Source organism: Charadrius vociferus, unplaced genomic scaffold, assembly GCF_000708025.1.
Source record: "Charadrius vociferus isolate BGI_N301 unplaced genomic scaffold, ASM70802v2 scaffold38, whole genome shotgun sequence".
Taxonomy (NCBI): Eukaryota; Metazoa; Chordata; class Aves; order Charadriiformes; family Charadriidae; genus Charadrius; species Charadrius vociferus.
In genome coordinates, this window is record NW_009650176.1 from 111,199 (window position 1) to 127,272 (window position 16,074).

At 38.3% G+C, this 16,074-nt stretch overlaps 1 protein-coding gene across 1 annotated transcript in view; it reads left to right on the forward strand.

Moving 5' to 3' along the window:
• Positions 1 to 16,074, forward strand: part of CFAP46 (cilia and flagella associated protein 46) — a 106,770-nt gene that overhangs the window by 39,917 nt on the left and 50,779 nt on the right. Inside the window, exons 23-31 of the mRNA XM_009892735.1 lie at positions 778 to 959; positions 2,707 to 2,838; positions 5,117 to 5,282; positions 7,659 to 7,753; positions 8,843 to 8,952; positions 9,038 to 9,176; positions 9,704 to 9,887; positions 10,325 to 10,484; positions 15,707 to 15,771. Of these exons, the coding sequence (XP_009891037.1) occupies positions 778 to 959; positions 2,707 to 2,838; positions 5,117 to 5,282; positions 7,659 to 7,753; positions 8,843 to 8,952; positions 9,038 to 9,176; positions 9,704 to 9,887; positions 10,325 to 10,484; positions 15,707 to 15,771 (1,233 nt within the window). The remainder of the gene's footprint in view (positions 1 to 777; positions 960 to 2,706; positions 2,839 to 5,116; positions 5,283 to 7,658; positions 7,754 to 8,842; positions 8,953 to 9,037; positions 9,177 to 9,703; positions 9,888 to 10,324; positions 10,485 to 15,706; positions 15,772 to 16,074) is intronic.

Consider the following 16,074-nt stretch of genomic DNA (forward strand, 5'->3'; position numbering starts at 1 on the left):
TGAGTTGTAGTCTTACCTGTTTGATTACCACGTTTGTAATTTCTATCACCTGAGAGAGCTTTCTTAAAGGACTAAGATGTATTTCCCCAGTTAGCTAGGAATCTGGTGACATTGTCTTACACTTTTGTAGAAGTCTGTCTTTCTGAAGACTAGAATCTGGGACCTTATAAATATATAGGTATCTAGTTGGTCTACAGATTTATGCCAAATATTATGAGTTAGCTTTGAAGTACTGCTTTGAAGAGCAGTATTGTAGTATCCTCATTTTGACCAATTCATTAACAATTGCCATTATCTTAAAAAGGTGGAACTTTCTGACTGACACATGCAAAAGCAAGGAGGAAGTTTAGATCCTATAATGAAACTATATCTGAAACACTGTTGTTGTAAAACCAGTTCTATCTCCCATTCGTACCTTTGGCTTAACTAAAATGGACTCTAAATTTCCAAAGTCCCGTTCACTGACTTTTCAGAAGAGAACTGAGTACATATAAGTCCTGGCAGATACTGCTGGACAGAAGGCAGGCACACTTACACCTGGATTTACATACACTATTATAATACTTACTACAGGGTGAACGATTCTTCTCTATTGTATATTTTGATTGTTCTTGTCACTCTTTTGTTTTCTACATTGTTTTATCGTGTACTTTTTCCATGTCCAGGTGGGTTGTGTGGAAAGTACAGCTGTAAGCATGTAAGTGCTGTAGAAAAAAGCATGATAAACCCCTGAGATTTTAACTCTTTTTTTCTTTTTTTTTCTTTTTTTTTCCCCAGTTAGTGAAATGGGCTTTAGAATGCAGTTGGTCAGATTCCTTAGTGGAATTGCAGACACTGACACGACTTACATATTTTGCATATGTATCACACAACTACGAAACAGTGACAACTTGTTCCAAAAGGATCTTGCAATCAGCTGAGATATTTTTCCACAATACAGATACTAAGAAATATGAAATGTAAGTACATGGAATTTTGCATGACACTGTGGTATACTTGAACTAAGTTTTGAAGTGAACATACAGGGTAAATGCATCTGATCACATAATCAAAAGTGAAAGAATCTTTTTTACAAAGAAACTGTGCAGTTAGAGGTGAAAGTGAAATTTTCCTACTTCTGCTGACTGTCATTACCGGTTACTTAAGTACTGCAGATGATGTTTTAACTGTGCAGTGTAGCCTGAGTAAAAGGCAGTGTGACATCCAGATTGTGGCTCTGGACCCAGTTCAGGAAGATATATGAATTTTGTTATCCAGGTGAGTCCACAGGTCATATATATACATGCACTTGAGAGTCTTCTTGGGGAGCATTGCTTTTCTGAAATGGTCTCTAGCAGTCATGTTGTTTTCACACTTTTATAATTTCAAAGCAGAAAGTAGCTTGTTCTAGTTGTTTTTCTGACACAAATTGCTTCCAATGCTGAACTGGCTCTAATGCACAAAGGGTCTACACAGTTCGTGGAACACGGTGGAGCTGTGGATGGTAATAGGTGATGGCAGATACTGTATTCCTGCGTCAGGTAGTCTTTATGATCTTTATTACCACCGATGCATATGGGTGCAATAGGAAGGTAACTCAGTTCTTTAAAAGCTCAGTGTCTTACTTAACCGATAATTTAAAACTGTGATCTCAAAGAAAAAAAAAAAAAGGTTTTGTATGCAAATGGATCTGTTGGAGTCCTGTATTCTAGAAAGGAAGGATGCTCCATTCCTTCTATTTTTTAATATAATTTCCTTCAAAACCAGAATGTAATTTTATCAAAAGAGGAAGGAGTCAACTCCACTTAGTAACAGTTTGGTGGAATGCAGGGAGTTTGAAATAAACATGTGAAACACTTCAGATATAATTTATTGTTCATTTTTCTGTCTGAAAAATAATTTCTCTTTAAAAAAAAACAAACTCTGCTCTTTGAAAATCGTAGTTGTTTACTACATGGCGAAAAACATGTAAAACCAAATAAGGTATTTTAATATGAAATAGATAGTTTCAGAACACTACAGAAACTGAGAAAATACTTGCTGCCTATCTAGCAATCTGCAAACTAGTGAATGATAAAATGTTTGATTCTTTGGCAAAGAAATGTAGTCATGGGTTGTCAATGCTGTTTCCAGAGAAATGGAAGATAAACTTAGTCTTCCCATGGTAAAGCACAACTTCAGGACAAAGAAGGGTTAAATACTTATTTTTAACTTCTTGTTGTTGTTGCTAACTCGTACTGTAGAGCACGGGTTTCCTTTCCTGAAGTCAAATCATAACTGTGATAGTTCTCACTGCAAGGTAGGAACTAAGCAGGCTGGAATGTCTACGTTTCTGTATATGGTTGCACATTGTAACTAAGGCATTAAAAAAAATCTTGTGAATTGCATTACTTCTTTTCTTACAAAACCACTATTAACCAAAGGCAATAAATTTATTTACTTATTTATTTTTAACTGATTAACTGCTGGGACTGAAATCTACATTAATCTGATTTCATGGTTATTTTCATTAGAGCTGCAAAAAAAATATTTTATTTCTGATCTCTTTTCACAAAACGTTCAGTTTTTCAAATATTTTCTAATTTTAAAAGAGAAGTCAGTAGAAGTATTTGTAACTTCCAAAGCTAGGCACATCTGTTTATAACAACTTGAAAGCATCATTAATAGGAACTGATGTATTTCTAGACTGTAAGACTAGCACTTCTTTAATTGTTTGCCTTTATTCAGGCCTGGTAACAGAGTGAGACAAGAAATGTTAAGCATTACTGCCTGCATACAAGGAAAAAGTATAATGGAAAATTTGTGTGGAAGAAAACATTTGCGTGTAGCAGCATCAAAAGCCTTTGTTCAGAGTGCCAGGTATGTTTTATTTTCAGAGACGACTAGTGTAAAACAGACCTCAAATTTGAATTACAGATTTGGGGATCTACGTATTCTCTCCCAAGACTGATAAAAATCAAAATAGTTGTGAGTTGAAATGCTTAACAAAGGATTTGACAGGTTTTTACAGTTTAGTACATTTATCAAATACCGTATCTTCCACATAGCTGATCTTGTAATGCCATAGGATCACAGGAGAATCTGGTTGGAAGGGACCTCAGAAGGGCTCTAGTCCAAACTCCTGCTCAAAGCAGGGCCAGCCCAGGGCTTTGTCCAGTCTAGTCTTGAAAACCTGCAGGAGTGGAGACTGTAGAACCTCTGTGAGTAACCTGCTCTACTGCTTTACTGTACTCATGGGGGAGCAGTTTCTGCTTATATCCACTCTGAACGTTTCTTATTTCAGCTTTTGCCTGTTGTTGCTTGTCCTGCTGTCCACTATGAAGAGCCTGGCTACTGCTTCTCAATAACTTTGTTACGTTATTAAGAAACTTCTTGTTAGGTCCCCCAAAGCCAACTCTTCTCCATGCTGAACTAGCCTCAGCCTCTCCTCTCGAGGCAAGTGCTGCAGTCCCTGGATCATTGTGGTGGCCCTCCACTGAGCTCGTTGCAGTTTGTCCATGTTTGGCGTGTGCTGAGTGGCCTAGAGCTGGATGCAGTAGTCTAGATGTGGTCTAAAGAGTGATGACAAGCGGGCAATAATCAATTACCTCAATCTATTGTCTGTTCCTGTTTATACAACCCAGGGTGCTGTTGGCTGTTGTTGCCAGAGCATGCTGGTGGCTTGTTTTCAACTTGCTGTCCACCAAGACCCCCACATCTTTTTCAGCAGAACTTCTGCTCAGCAAGTCAGTCCTCAGCCTCTACTGTTGCAGAGCATCATACTAATATTGTGAGCTGTATGTCCTGAACCCAAAGTAGAAAAACAGCTTTAAATAATGAATAGGCAAGAGAAGGTGATACATGGATGATGCGTGACTTTGGTATGAATTCTATTTGGAAGAAATAAATTAATGAGCAAAAGTAAGCAATTAGAACTCTTTAGAAGACGAACATCTTATGGCTGATGTGAAGCTGTTGACATTGTAATACTTTCTTCCTTTGATCATTAAAAAGAGAGTGATGAATGAAGTTAGACTAGCTGGGTGATGTCATGTTGCAGATGAATCTGTATTTTTTTTAAATTTGCATGTTATGACAAGCACTTTTTCAGGAAGGACTGAGCATACATGTATAGCTCAACACCGTCCAAAAGGGAGACAAAAAGTGATGAGCAAACACTAGACCTTAATATGTCTAGTGTTAAGACATAAGATATGTGAGCATATGGACTCTAAAAATCATGAAATTGTGGGAGAAAATGACAAAGATTGCCAGATTCAAAACCTACTTTTTTGAAAATAGTAAAACTATTCAATGGGAGATCATTTAATACCAGTCCATATTTTTTAGCTAAATTCTAAAGCTTTTGCTCCTTCATAGGAGTACTGTGTTGTTCCATCTTAACATGAGGAGGAACTTCTTTACTTTGAGGGTAGTGGAGCACTGGAACAGGCTGCCCAGAGAGGTTGTGGAGTCTCCCACTCTGGAGACATTCAAAACCCGCCTGGACGCTGTCCTATGCAACCTGTTGTAGGTGACCTGGCGGGGGGGTTGGACTAGATGATCTCCAGAGGTCCCGTCCAACCCTAACCATTCTGTGATTCTGTGATTCTGTGATTCTGTATCACAATCTGGAGAATTATTAGATTTCGTTAATTCAAAGTAACATTTGCATAGAATATGCTCAAAACAATTTGAATGCAGCTAGAGACATTCAGGGTATGTTCTTGTGTTACAGTGGTACTGTACTAACTATGCAAAATCCATTGCATTTTGATAATTGGTTTGTTCTATTTTTTAATGTTGTTAGAATGAGGAATTAACATAATAGGAATCCATAAAAGTAGATTATTCCAATGAGAACATCTGGAGTAGATTTCTGGTATTTTTGTAGTGAAGGTTCTTGAGATAAGATTACACAGAAACACAGTAAAACCATCAATATGGTATTTGTTTATTGCTACTTCTGCTGAATGTGTGATGGTGGTTTGCATATAAAAATGGAAAGTCTGAAGCTCATACGCTGACGCCTCATTGCTGAGATTATATATGGTGGTGCCCAGATCAGGTAAACCCGAATATTTGTAGAAGTAAAATTCTTTAGTTTGGCTAGAGTGTGATTGTTTTCCTTCATTAATCTGTACTTCACTTTCTTCAGGTATGCAGGTGAAGCCAGAAATTATTCCCTTGTAATGTTTGCAGCTAGACACTTTTGGAACACGTGTTTACCTTTGTTAAGTTCTCCACATGACAGAGAGCAGTTTAAAGAACCTACTGAAATAATTCTTAAGAATATAATTAAAGCAGGATCTAAAAATAAGCAGGTAAGAATATCTGATAGGTATTGTTAATTGTGCTTGTGTTTAGTGATTGTGATATAGAAAAAACTGGTTTGCTCTGAAGCTCTGGGTCCATACTTCAAGATACCTTTCCTTAAGAGGGGAAAGTGACTTATTTATCATAAACGCATACATGGTTTCTTACCTGCATTCACATCCACGTACGCTTTTTTTCAGTTTGTTGATTCTTCTGGTTTTAGGCAATTGTCAGACTTGCAGTGGTTTTCTTCAAAATAATTTGCTGTCTGAAGGGCTGTAGAGTTTCACTTTGTGAAGCTTACAAAAGGGAATGTTTAGAAAATATTCAAAATAAAAAAAAATTAAAAAATGAATCTGTCTTTTCCAGGAAGGATGATAATACATCGTAAAACACAAACTCAGGAGAAAAAAAAGTGACAAAATTAATGTTCCCCACACCTTCAGATTCACATTTCTCTTCTGCCTGCAAAAAGGAATTTTTACTTTGCATATCTTCAGTTTTTAACAGACTGTTTGGCACTTTGGCAATATGAAGTCGTTATAATTCGAACTGTGCTGAGAGTCAGTGACAAAATTAAATACTTGTTGATTACAAACAGCACGTGTAAACTAAAGTGATCCCTCTGAAACAATATGTAGGTGATGTGTATCATATAACACATCTCGCCATATGAAATTTCTTCTGCAAACTGAAATGTCCCTACACATTTACAACTTTTCTTACTTCAGAGTTCCCCAGAGCTGATACGTTTCTCTTTCTAGATTTGATTTACATGTCAGTGAAGCTGATGTTAGTTTTCCTGTGCATTTCCACAGGCACAATTTCAATTAGAGCTTGAAGGGTTTATTAATACCTCTTGCAGTCAAGCTCAGTGGTACCAACGTGAGCCTGCATCTTGGTTCCTCAAGCAGTGTAGTACAAGAATAGAAAATTTAATTTTGATTTCTCCTCAAGCCATGTATAAATCACAAATAGAGATGGTGACTGGTCTGCTTGATGCTGGGTGTGTAGGAGACAGAACTGATGAGTACACTGTGTACTTGGAAGCACAGTGACGATTGTAAACTTGATGGAACTTTGTCACTGTTTGGATATATAGCTATAATTGCCCATAGGCACAGTTCTAAAGGTTTAATTACTTTCAGAGATGGTATCTTTAAAACCAATAGAAGTGCATACTTCATTATGTATATATAGTTAACTCACTACCACAGCGTGTTTTCAGAGTGAACCCTTAACAAGCTGTATTAAAAAATGACATCAAAAGCAGTGTGGCCAGTAGGGCGAGGGGGATATTCTGCCCCTCTGCTGCGCTGTGCTCTGGGGAGACCCCCCTGCAGTGCTGCCTCCAGCTCGGGGGGTCCCAACGGCAGAAGGACATGGAGCTGTTGGAGCGGGGCCAGAGGAGGCCCCGGAGATGCTGGGAGGGCTGGAGCCCCTCTGCTGGGAGGACAGGCTGGGAGAGTTGGGGGGTTCAGCCTGGAGAAGAGAAGGCTCCGCGCAGACCTCAGAGCCCCTTCCAGTGCCTGAAGGCGCTCCAGGAGAACTGAGGAGGGACTCTTGATCAGGGAGGGGAGCCATGGGACGAGGGGTGATGGCTTTAAGCTAAGAGAGAGGAGATTTAGACTAGATATAAGGAAGAAATTCTTTACTCTGAGGGGTGGTGAGACACTGGCCCAGGTTGCCCAGAGAGGTGGGAGATGCCCTAAACCTACACTCCTTCACTTTAAAACTGTCACCCCTTGTCCTGTCACTACCAGCCTTGATAAAAAGCCTTTCTCCATCTTTCTTCTAAGACCCCTTTCTAAATTGAAAGGATGCAATAAGGTCTCCCCGGAGCCTTGTCTTCTCCAGGCTGACCACCCCCAACTCTCTCAGCCTGTCCTCATAGCAGAGGTGCTCCAGCTCTCTGACAATTTTTGTGGTCCTCCTCTGGCCCTGCTCCAACATGGCCATGTCTTAATGCTGGGGACCCCTGAACTGGATGCAGTGCTTCAGGTGGGGTCTCACCAGAGTAGAGCTGAGGGGCAGAACCCCCTCCCTCACCCTGCTGGCCACGCTGCTGGGGATGCAGCCCGGGATGTGGTTGGCTTTCTGGGCTGCCAGTGCACACTGCTGGCTCATGTCCTGTTTTTCAACTACAAGTGTCCCTGAGTCTTTCACAGAATCACAGAATCACAGAATTTTCAGAGTTGGAAGGGACCTCTAGAGAGCTCTCCTCAGGACTGCTCTCAGTTCATCTCCAGGTGCACTTATATGGGGGATTGCCCTGACCCACATGCAGGGCCTTGCGCTTGGCCTTGTTGAACTTCATGAGGTTCACACAGGGGCCCACTCCTTAAGACTGTCAAGGTCCCTCTGGATGGCATCCCTTCCCCTAGCAAATCAACGGCACCGTTCAGCTTGGTGTCATCAGCAAATTTGCTGAGAGTGCGCTCAATCGCATTGCCTGTGTCACTGATGAAGATATTAAACAGTATTGGTCCCAGTACAGATACTTGAGGGATGCCATTCATTACTGGTTTCCACTTGGACCTTGAGCCATTGACTAATCTTTGGATGCGGCCATCCACCTGCTTCCTTATCCATCTGCAGTCCATTGAGGAAACCTATACCTCTCCAATTTAGCAGCAAGAAGGTTTTGGGGGACTGTATCAAAGGTCTTACGGAAACACAGGTAGATGACATCCATAGCTCTTCCCTTGTCCGCTGGTCACTCCATCATAGAAGGCCACTAGATTAGTCAGACTTTGTACCTTCACAAAAGTAAATGCTGATTTAACCAAATCTGATAAATCTTTGATGATGCTAATGTAATGAGTACCCAAAAGTTGTAGCTACAGCTCAGATAATTTATTGGCATAGTCTTTTATGTATTCAGTGGTCAGTATATTGGTAGAACTGTATATGGATCTATTTGTGAAACAAGATTGTGAATTTATCTTTGAAGTTGCAAAACTGTGCTGTAGAGGGGAGGGAAGCAGTTATCATGTCTCTCACCTTTGGGTAAGAATTGTGATGGCCAAATTTTCACAGGTAAAGCCAGCTAACCAAAATGGCACAAGAAACATTAAGTCTTCTTTTAAAAATGACCTGAAAATTGTCTGAAAAAAAACAAGCTGTTACTCATTTTTGACCAGAGACGTTGTGGAGTCTCTGCTTGGGGCACTCAAAAGAACAGGGCTCAGAGCAACCTGATTGATTTCAGCCTGCATGGAGCAGGGGGTAGGCTGGAGAGGTCCAGAGGGTCCCAGCCAACCTCAACTATTCTGTGATTCTCTGACAGAGTACTTCAAGAGTTCATGTTATTTAGTCAGTGTAACTGATTGGACATTACCAAGTCTGGTTATTGCTGTGTTGGTTTTGTATTATAGAAATCATTCTGGAGAAAAGGCGGTGGTTTTCATCTCATACGCAAGCAGCTATTTAAGTAACAGGTTAATAGTTCATATCAACTATATTAATTGGTTTACAAATTAAACAGAAGTACAGTAATACTTAAAGACATATATTAACTGAAAGACAAAAGGCTTTTTTTTATTCTGTTCTTTTTTGGTCTTTTTAGGAGCAGAAAGATACATTGCCTTTGCATCAGTGGGTTACAAGGGATTTTCAAAGTATTGGCTTATCAGTTGGATGTGTTCTCCCAGGCACGTTCTTCCTTGTTTTGGTCTGGTAATAAAAAAAACCAACCAGTATTTTGTAGTATCATTATTCTAATGCTCAGCATATTAATAAATCATTTGAATATACTTCAAAGGTGCTGAGGAGGATCTGACATTAAGAACCTCCTTATATGGGTTATTATTTCACATATATGCTGATAAAGCTGATTGGGAGACAGCACTAAAAGTCCTGGATGAAGCTATTCAAGTGTTGCCTCAGACAAGACACAAGCTGTAAGTTGGTTGACTTATTTTTATTAAAATAAGCATCCTGATTCTTGAGAAGTATAAAACTCTATTTTTTTAATTTTGCCTTGGGAAAATATTATGATTAGTTTTTGTCAGCCTGTCAGTTCTTATAACAGAAAACGCTGTTGTGTCGTTTTGATGAAAAAAACATACGTTAGCAGTGCTTCTTATCGTTAATCTGTTCAAAATATTTGTAAATTTAATTTTTTTTAAAACTTGTATATAAGCAGTATCTTATTTTTCCAAGAAAATAGGCACATGAAATCTGACTATATAGCAGAAACTTTAATTTTCCTAGATGTAAATCCATTAATGTTAAATAGAAACTAAATTATCTAGGGTACTGTTTACATAGTCTTATCTGAGTTCGAAGATTTATGCCCTTTTATGTCAGTTTATGAACTTTACATGTCTGAACTATACTGATATGAATTAGTATATCTATCCTACTCACAAAGTTACTTTACAGGTACAGATGCAAGTAATTTGCAAATTTTTTGGTCTTTTTCTAGCCTGATTTTTAAACATATGGCTACAGTGAAGGCAGGATTGGGATACAATTTTATGATGGACATTCAGAAATTCAGAGATGAAAGTGAAGTTTGTTTGTCACGTATGTGGCGTCATTTGGTACCCGTCTCCAGAAGTATTGTTGGACAGTTAAGCTGTTTTCAAAATGCAATCATTGCTTTACAGGTTTGTCAGTTTTCACTATGTGTTCAAATGCTGATGTTTCTCAAATGGTTTGCGGCACTGCGAGTTCTGTGAGGTATATAACTGCACTGGTAGGAAGGCCATATACTTGACCATTACTTTTTATAACTTTGAAATTGCTCTTTAGTTGGAAAACTGTGTACAGTTTAATCTTGGTATCCAGTAAAAATTCAGTTGAGTCCTGTCAAAGAAAAATGTCTAAGAGTAGCCAATTGCAAGAAGTTTTGATAAGGAATTAATTGGTAGAGTTTTCTGTTACATTCTGTTGAGCATAACTCTGATTATGTGGTGCCAATAAAACTGCTTACTGTCAAATTACTATTTTTTGTTTCTGTTGAGACTATATTGAACTTTTGAATTTCATTTTGATGGTTTACATCACCAAATATAAACAAACTCTTCCTTTATTACTTTTATAGAAACAAGAAAATGAATGGCAGAAAGTTGATTACCTGATGGAATTTGCTGAATGGCTGTATTGTAACCAGTTTCCTCTCAATGATGTCATTAAACCTCTGGAATGGGTGGTAGATCTCTTGCTACATATGAAATTTTCCATGCAATCCTCACAAGAAGAAGGTATATAAAAGGTCTATATCCTTCGGAGAAATTTCTCAGCAGCAAATGCAAGGGACATTTTTAATTTACAACTTAGTTACCACAAAGAATGGCACCAGCTTGGCTGTACTTTCCCCAATATTCATTATCGTTTGTTCAAGACTTGCATAAATATATCTGTGAATTCTGCATTGTGCCATGGAGACCTACCCTGAGTCTTTTGGTATCATAAGACAGAGCTCCTATCTGACGTAGGGTTCCTGAGTTGTGAGATGCTGCCAGGAGGCCGTGCTGGGCGTTTGTCTCAAATGCATCCTTGTGGAGGGCGAGATGTAACTGTAGGAAGTGGTTTCTGCGCCCAGATTTGGGTACCTACGTCCCTTGCTCTTCCCTTGGCTTTATCTAGTACTTTAGGATTGGTTTTTCAAAAATGACTTTCAGAGGGATGTACGCTTTCAAGGACTTACGTAAGTGTGCAAAAATTACTTGGTCCTTTTGCTTGGTGTCCGCCTGCAGTGGTATGGACTCAGTGACCTATTTTGATAGGATACACCATTTCTTAATTGGAAAACAAGTATCTAATATCTCAAACAATACTGTGAGGCATTAGTCAACATCTGCTCTGCTCTTATTTTTGTGTGGATAAACGAGATGGATCAGACAAGTACTTACGGTGTTTGCATTGAGAAAGATAAATGTCCAGTGTCTCTAGTATTACACATTTGATAAAAGTCACAGTAGCAGTATTGTGTTCATGCTTTTCTGTTAGTGGTTTTGTTGGTTTTTTTTACAGCCCTGTGGTGATTTAAAGTTTGTACTTGTTCTTTAATGATCTTCCCACCCAGTTTCACATGGTTGCTTATGATTACTGCACTTCTTACACTGCCTATGTTTCAAGAAATTTTTTACAAAACTTTCAGTGGAAACAAATAATATAATAAAAAAAAATAGATTCAAATATAAAACAGCCCCGGTTGGAAGGGACCTCAAAATATCATCTGGTCCTTCTGTGGAAAAGGGAGCCTAGATGAGATTGTCTAGCATCCTGTCCAGTTGTGTCTTTAAAGCCCCCAGTGATGGCGACTCCCTGGGGAGGTTGTTCCACTGATAGATTGTGCTCACTGTAAGAAATTTCTTTCTTATATCAAGGTTAAGCCTCTCCCAGTGCAACTTGTACCTGTTGTCCCTTGTCCCCTCCATGTGACTTCTTGTGAAGACAGAGCCTTTGTCCTCTTTGTAGCTGTCCTTTAAGTACTGGAAAATTGTGATGAGGTCCCCCTGAGCCTTCTCTTCTCCTTAAGACTTTCTTCATAAGGCAGGGTCTCTCCAGCCCTTTGATCATCTTTGTGGCTCTACTTTGAACCCTCTCTGGTCTGTCTGTGTCTTTTTTGATTTGTGGGGACCAGAACTGGACACAGTACTCCAGCTGCAGCCTTACAGGCACTGAGTACAGTGGGTGGGATGGTCACGTCTCTATCTCTGCTAGTAATGCCCCGCTGAAGCAGCCCATGGTCCAACTTGTCTTCATTGCTGTAGCAGCACACTGCTGACTCACGTTCAGCTTGTTGTCCACGAGGACGCAGGTCCCTTTCAGCAAGGCTGCTCACCAGCTACACAGATGTACTACCCTATGTACTGGGCTCTTTGGTTATGTTGTCCCAGGTGCAGGACCTTACACTTGTCTTTGTTAAACTTCATACAGTTCTTTCTAGCCCACTTTTCCAGCCTGTCCTGGTCTCTCTGTAAGAAGGGTCTCCCTTCTGACGTGTCCACCTCACCACCCAGTTTGGTGTCATCAGCAAACTTGGGGAGGATGCTTTCAATCCCATCATCCAGATCACTTATGAAGATGTTGAACAGCTTCTAGCGTGGGTACGGATCCCGGGGGGACCCCACTTGTCACAGGCTGGCGGCCTGAGTAAAAACCATTGAATCCCAACATCTGAGTGCAGCCTGTTAGCTGATTTCTTACCCATCACTCAGGCCAGCTATCCTGTCTGTATCTTGCCATCTGTCTATTTTATTATGAAGAATAAAATTAATCTGCTGAACCATCCCTTTCCCTAACTTTATGCTGCGTTAGTCATGCTCAGAATTCACTCAGTTTGCTTGTTATCTTGATAACTTCATATTTGACAGTCGTTGGATTATGGGATAGGTGTTAATGTTCCTGCACTCTGCTTTATGTTGTAGACCGTCAGTTTGATGTTGAAAGAGAACTGTGTCTGTATAGTACTTCACTTTAAGCTGAAAATCTGCTGATTACTTCGTTTTGAGCTAACTTTCAAGCAGCATTGGAATTTCTATAAAACATCTGTGTTTACTGAAAAATTACTAGAATTACACAGCACAAAAGAGAGGATTGAGTAACAGAGTATCTTCTGTAGTTGCCATCAAGAGCCAGTGAGATATCTCGTTACAGACACAGGGATGACCTTGAGCTGTGTTCTAGACTTAGTTGACATTGACCCATGTGTTAGAGGGTTATTGCCCATTTCTGTTTTGGAAATGAGTGCTGGCTAAATATGCTTCTTGCCGACTAGGCTACTGGTAGTGAGGACATGGTCTTTGGTCACCGTAGAAACAACTACGTCAGGATCAAGAGAATTTTTGATTGGACTGCAAGCTACTTGAGTGGCTGAAATAAATAATTTAGACCGTCTTTCTCACAGAATTATTTTCAAGAAGACATAGTTAAAGTGTGCTTGCTGTGGATTTCATGTCTGTGTCAGACTTACATCATTTAATATACATATCTGTTACGTTATTTGTTGAAAACGTGGTACAAGTAGCCTTGCCTCACCATAAGAACATCCTCAGTAGATTGATTTCCATTTTTCTGTTTTTTTTTCCCCATAAATATTTTAATTTTAAATTCAGAATATTGACTTTTGAATACATTTTTTAAATACTGTCACTGTGAGCATGTTATTTGTTTTTTAACAGAAAAGAATACTATGCCAAAATTTTTGCCTACAGAAAATTTGAAGATAAACATTGGAAGAACTGATACCATGCCCCAAATTAATTTGGAAGATTTGAGTAATATTAAACAATTGGAAGCTTTGTTTAGAGCACAGACATTAATGGCTTCAATTTCTGGTCATAGTTCTCCTTTTCATCAGCAGCACTGTTTGATGGCATATGCTTGTATTGTCCGTATCTGGCAGGTGAGATTGTATGAGATTCTGTTCTGTTCTGTTCTGTTCTATTCTAATGCAGCCAGTATATTTCAAGTTATCTTGTGTAATTGTGGTGCCAGCTATTCATTTGATGTTTCAACTACGTCTTTACAATTTCCAATTTTATGGTATAGTTGGTTTATTTTCTCAGTTTTAAGGATTAAATACAAAAATTGTTTCTCTCAGAAAAATAGAGAAGAGACATTAAGGATTAAAGCAGTGGCCCATTGTTTGTGTGGAGCTCGTTCATACGTTTTGTGCAAAAGGTTCTAAAATTTTTATTTTTAATTTGTTAAAGATTCCTAGTAGTGGCAGAATACATGCTGAAGACACTGCTGACAGCTCTGAGGAAGAGTAATTACAGATGGACCTTCACTTAAGTTGACTCAAAGGGGCTGTCATTTGACTGAAAGGAGTTGTGTAACATAGTTAAATTAAATTCAGATGTTGATTCGTTTGTTAAGTTTTGAGAAAAAGTATAGATAGGCAGTGTTCACTGATTATTATTCTCTAATCACTTTTTCATTGCTGCAGCATTTCAAATCAGACAAATCTATTTTACTTCTCACTGATATGACTAATAAAAATGGCTGTTGAGAATCGTCGCAAAAGTCATGGGAAAACAATTATACATTAAATGTGGGCAAATTTTTGAAGAGACTAAATTGATACTTGTTAATAGTAATGCCCCAAATCACTATAGAAATAATCTTAGTGGTATAGATGAGACATATCAGATCAGTAAGATGTAGCGTGTGCATAATTTTATTCCGATTAGCTGTAAAAGCCTCCAATTTGTTACTCTTGTGGTAATTATGATCAGGTTTTCGTTGTGAAATCTGTTTGGACTCTAACGTTTGATGGAAGACAGGTATTTGAAAATAAAAATAAATATTGCTATTTTTAGATTTTACATAAGCATAATTTTTAATATACTGAACTTGATCACTGAGTGTCTTAATAAAGAAAAAAATACCTGAAAGGAATATTACTGTTTGAATAAACTATTAAAAATAAAACAATTAGGAGTTAATGCAGCTGTCAGTGCCAGTTGTAGGACAATGACAGCAATTCTAAGAACTAATATTTACAGCTGAACAGTATTGTGAGAAAAAGAATAACCGTGTGGTATTAAAGGAATGAAAGTACTATAGGAAAGCTTAGCTTTGTTTTGGAGTACAAAGTAAAGTAGACTTGACTGTATGTGTCCATTTCTAGAGCAAGCTCTCAAGTGTTAGGAGTCTATAAATAACTCAGTAGAAGATATTAAAATGTTCTCTGAAAATCAGAATAATCCAAGCCAAATCAGCTGCCTCTGACTTTTTTTAAAGACATGTATTACCTTTAATTTGAAATTTTGACAACTTGTGCAGCAACAAGCATTATTTTTTATTCCTATTTTGTGTTCTGTTCTTGATTCCTCCAGGAAAATATATATCTTCTCAAATTAGTGGGGTTTCTTTAATTTATTTTAGGTAAGATCGGAAGCTGTGGTATTGCATGCATGGAGAAATTTTCAATGGATGCTTTCGTATGCTTAAATATTTAGAAGTTTCTTTTCTATAACATTCATTAGTAGCATTATAGAAGACTAATCCAGAAGTAGAACAGAGTGGCTCTTTGCAGTCTTCCAGATTACTTTGATATGAAATTCATCCCTTGTAGACGACTAAACAATCTAGACTAGCAGTTTAAAGAACTGAATTTGCAACCATAGGGGTTAAAAAAGTAGCAGTAGTATTTGTCACAAGGATGATGTCATCTCTATAGCCACTGAAATGCATTGTCATGGCCATCCTGAATACTTGCATAGACAATGTGAGCATCTAGGGGTCTTTGAAATTTTAGTTTTCTGAAGAAAGCTCTTACGTAAACATAACATGGTTTGTGACAATTGTTAATAGCTGGAGATAGTGACTTACGGCGAATAATCATTATTACTAGAAATTGACATTATTATAGAAAATTGAAAATAAGTAACTAATTATTTGATTATCTAGGTATCATTGTTAGCATCAGAACCTATTATAAAAGAATTATCAAAGTCTTCACAACTTACAGCTCCTGAGAAGGCACAGTCAGTAATTGCTCCTAAGAGAGAGAAGGACAAAAAGAAAGAGAAACAAGTAAGAACCCCTTTCCTGTGGAATAAAAACAGTTGTGTCTTTCGAAGAGGTGTTTCCCCAGGCTCATTTGTTGAATAGTTCAGGTACTTTCCTGTAAAGACTCATAACCTGTGAAGAATTTCTCTGTGACTCTATGATATACCTTCACTCTTGATCGCATGGACTTGACAGGTCATAAATATATAGATACTTTTTATTTTCTTTTGTTTGTTGCATTGGTCAAAATACTGCTGTTTTGTAAAACCCACAGTCTAGAGGTCAAAAAAAGCACAAAACTTCAAAGGATATTAAGCAGATACCTTT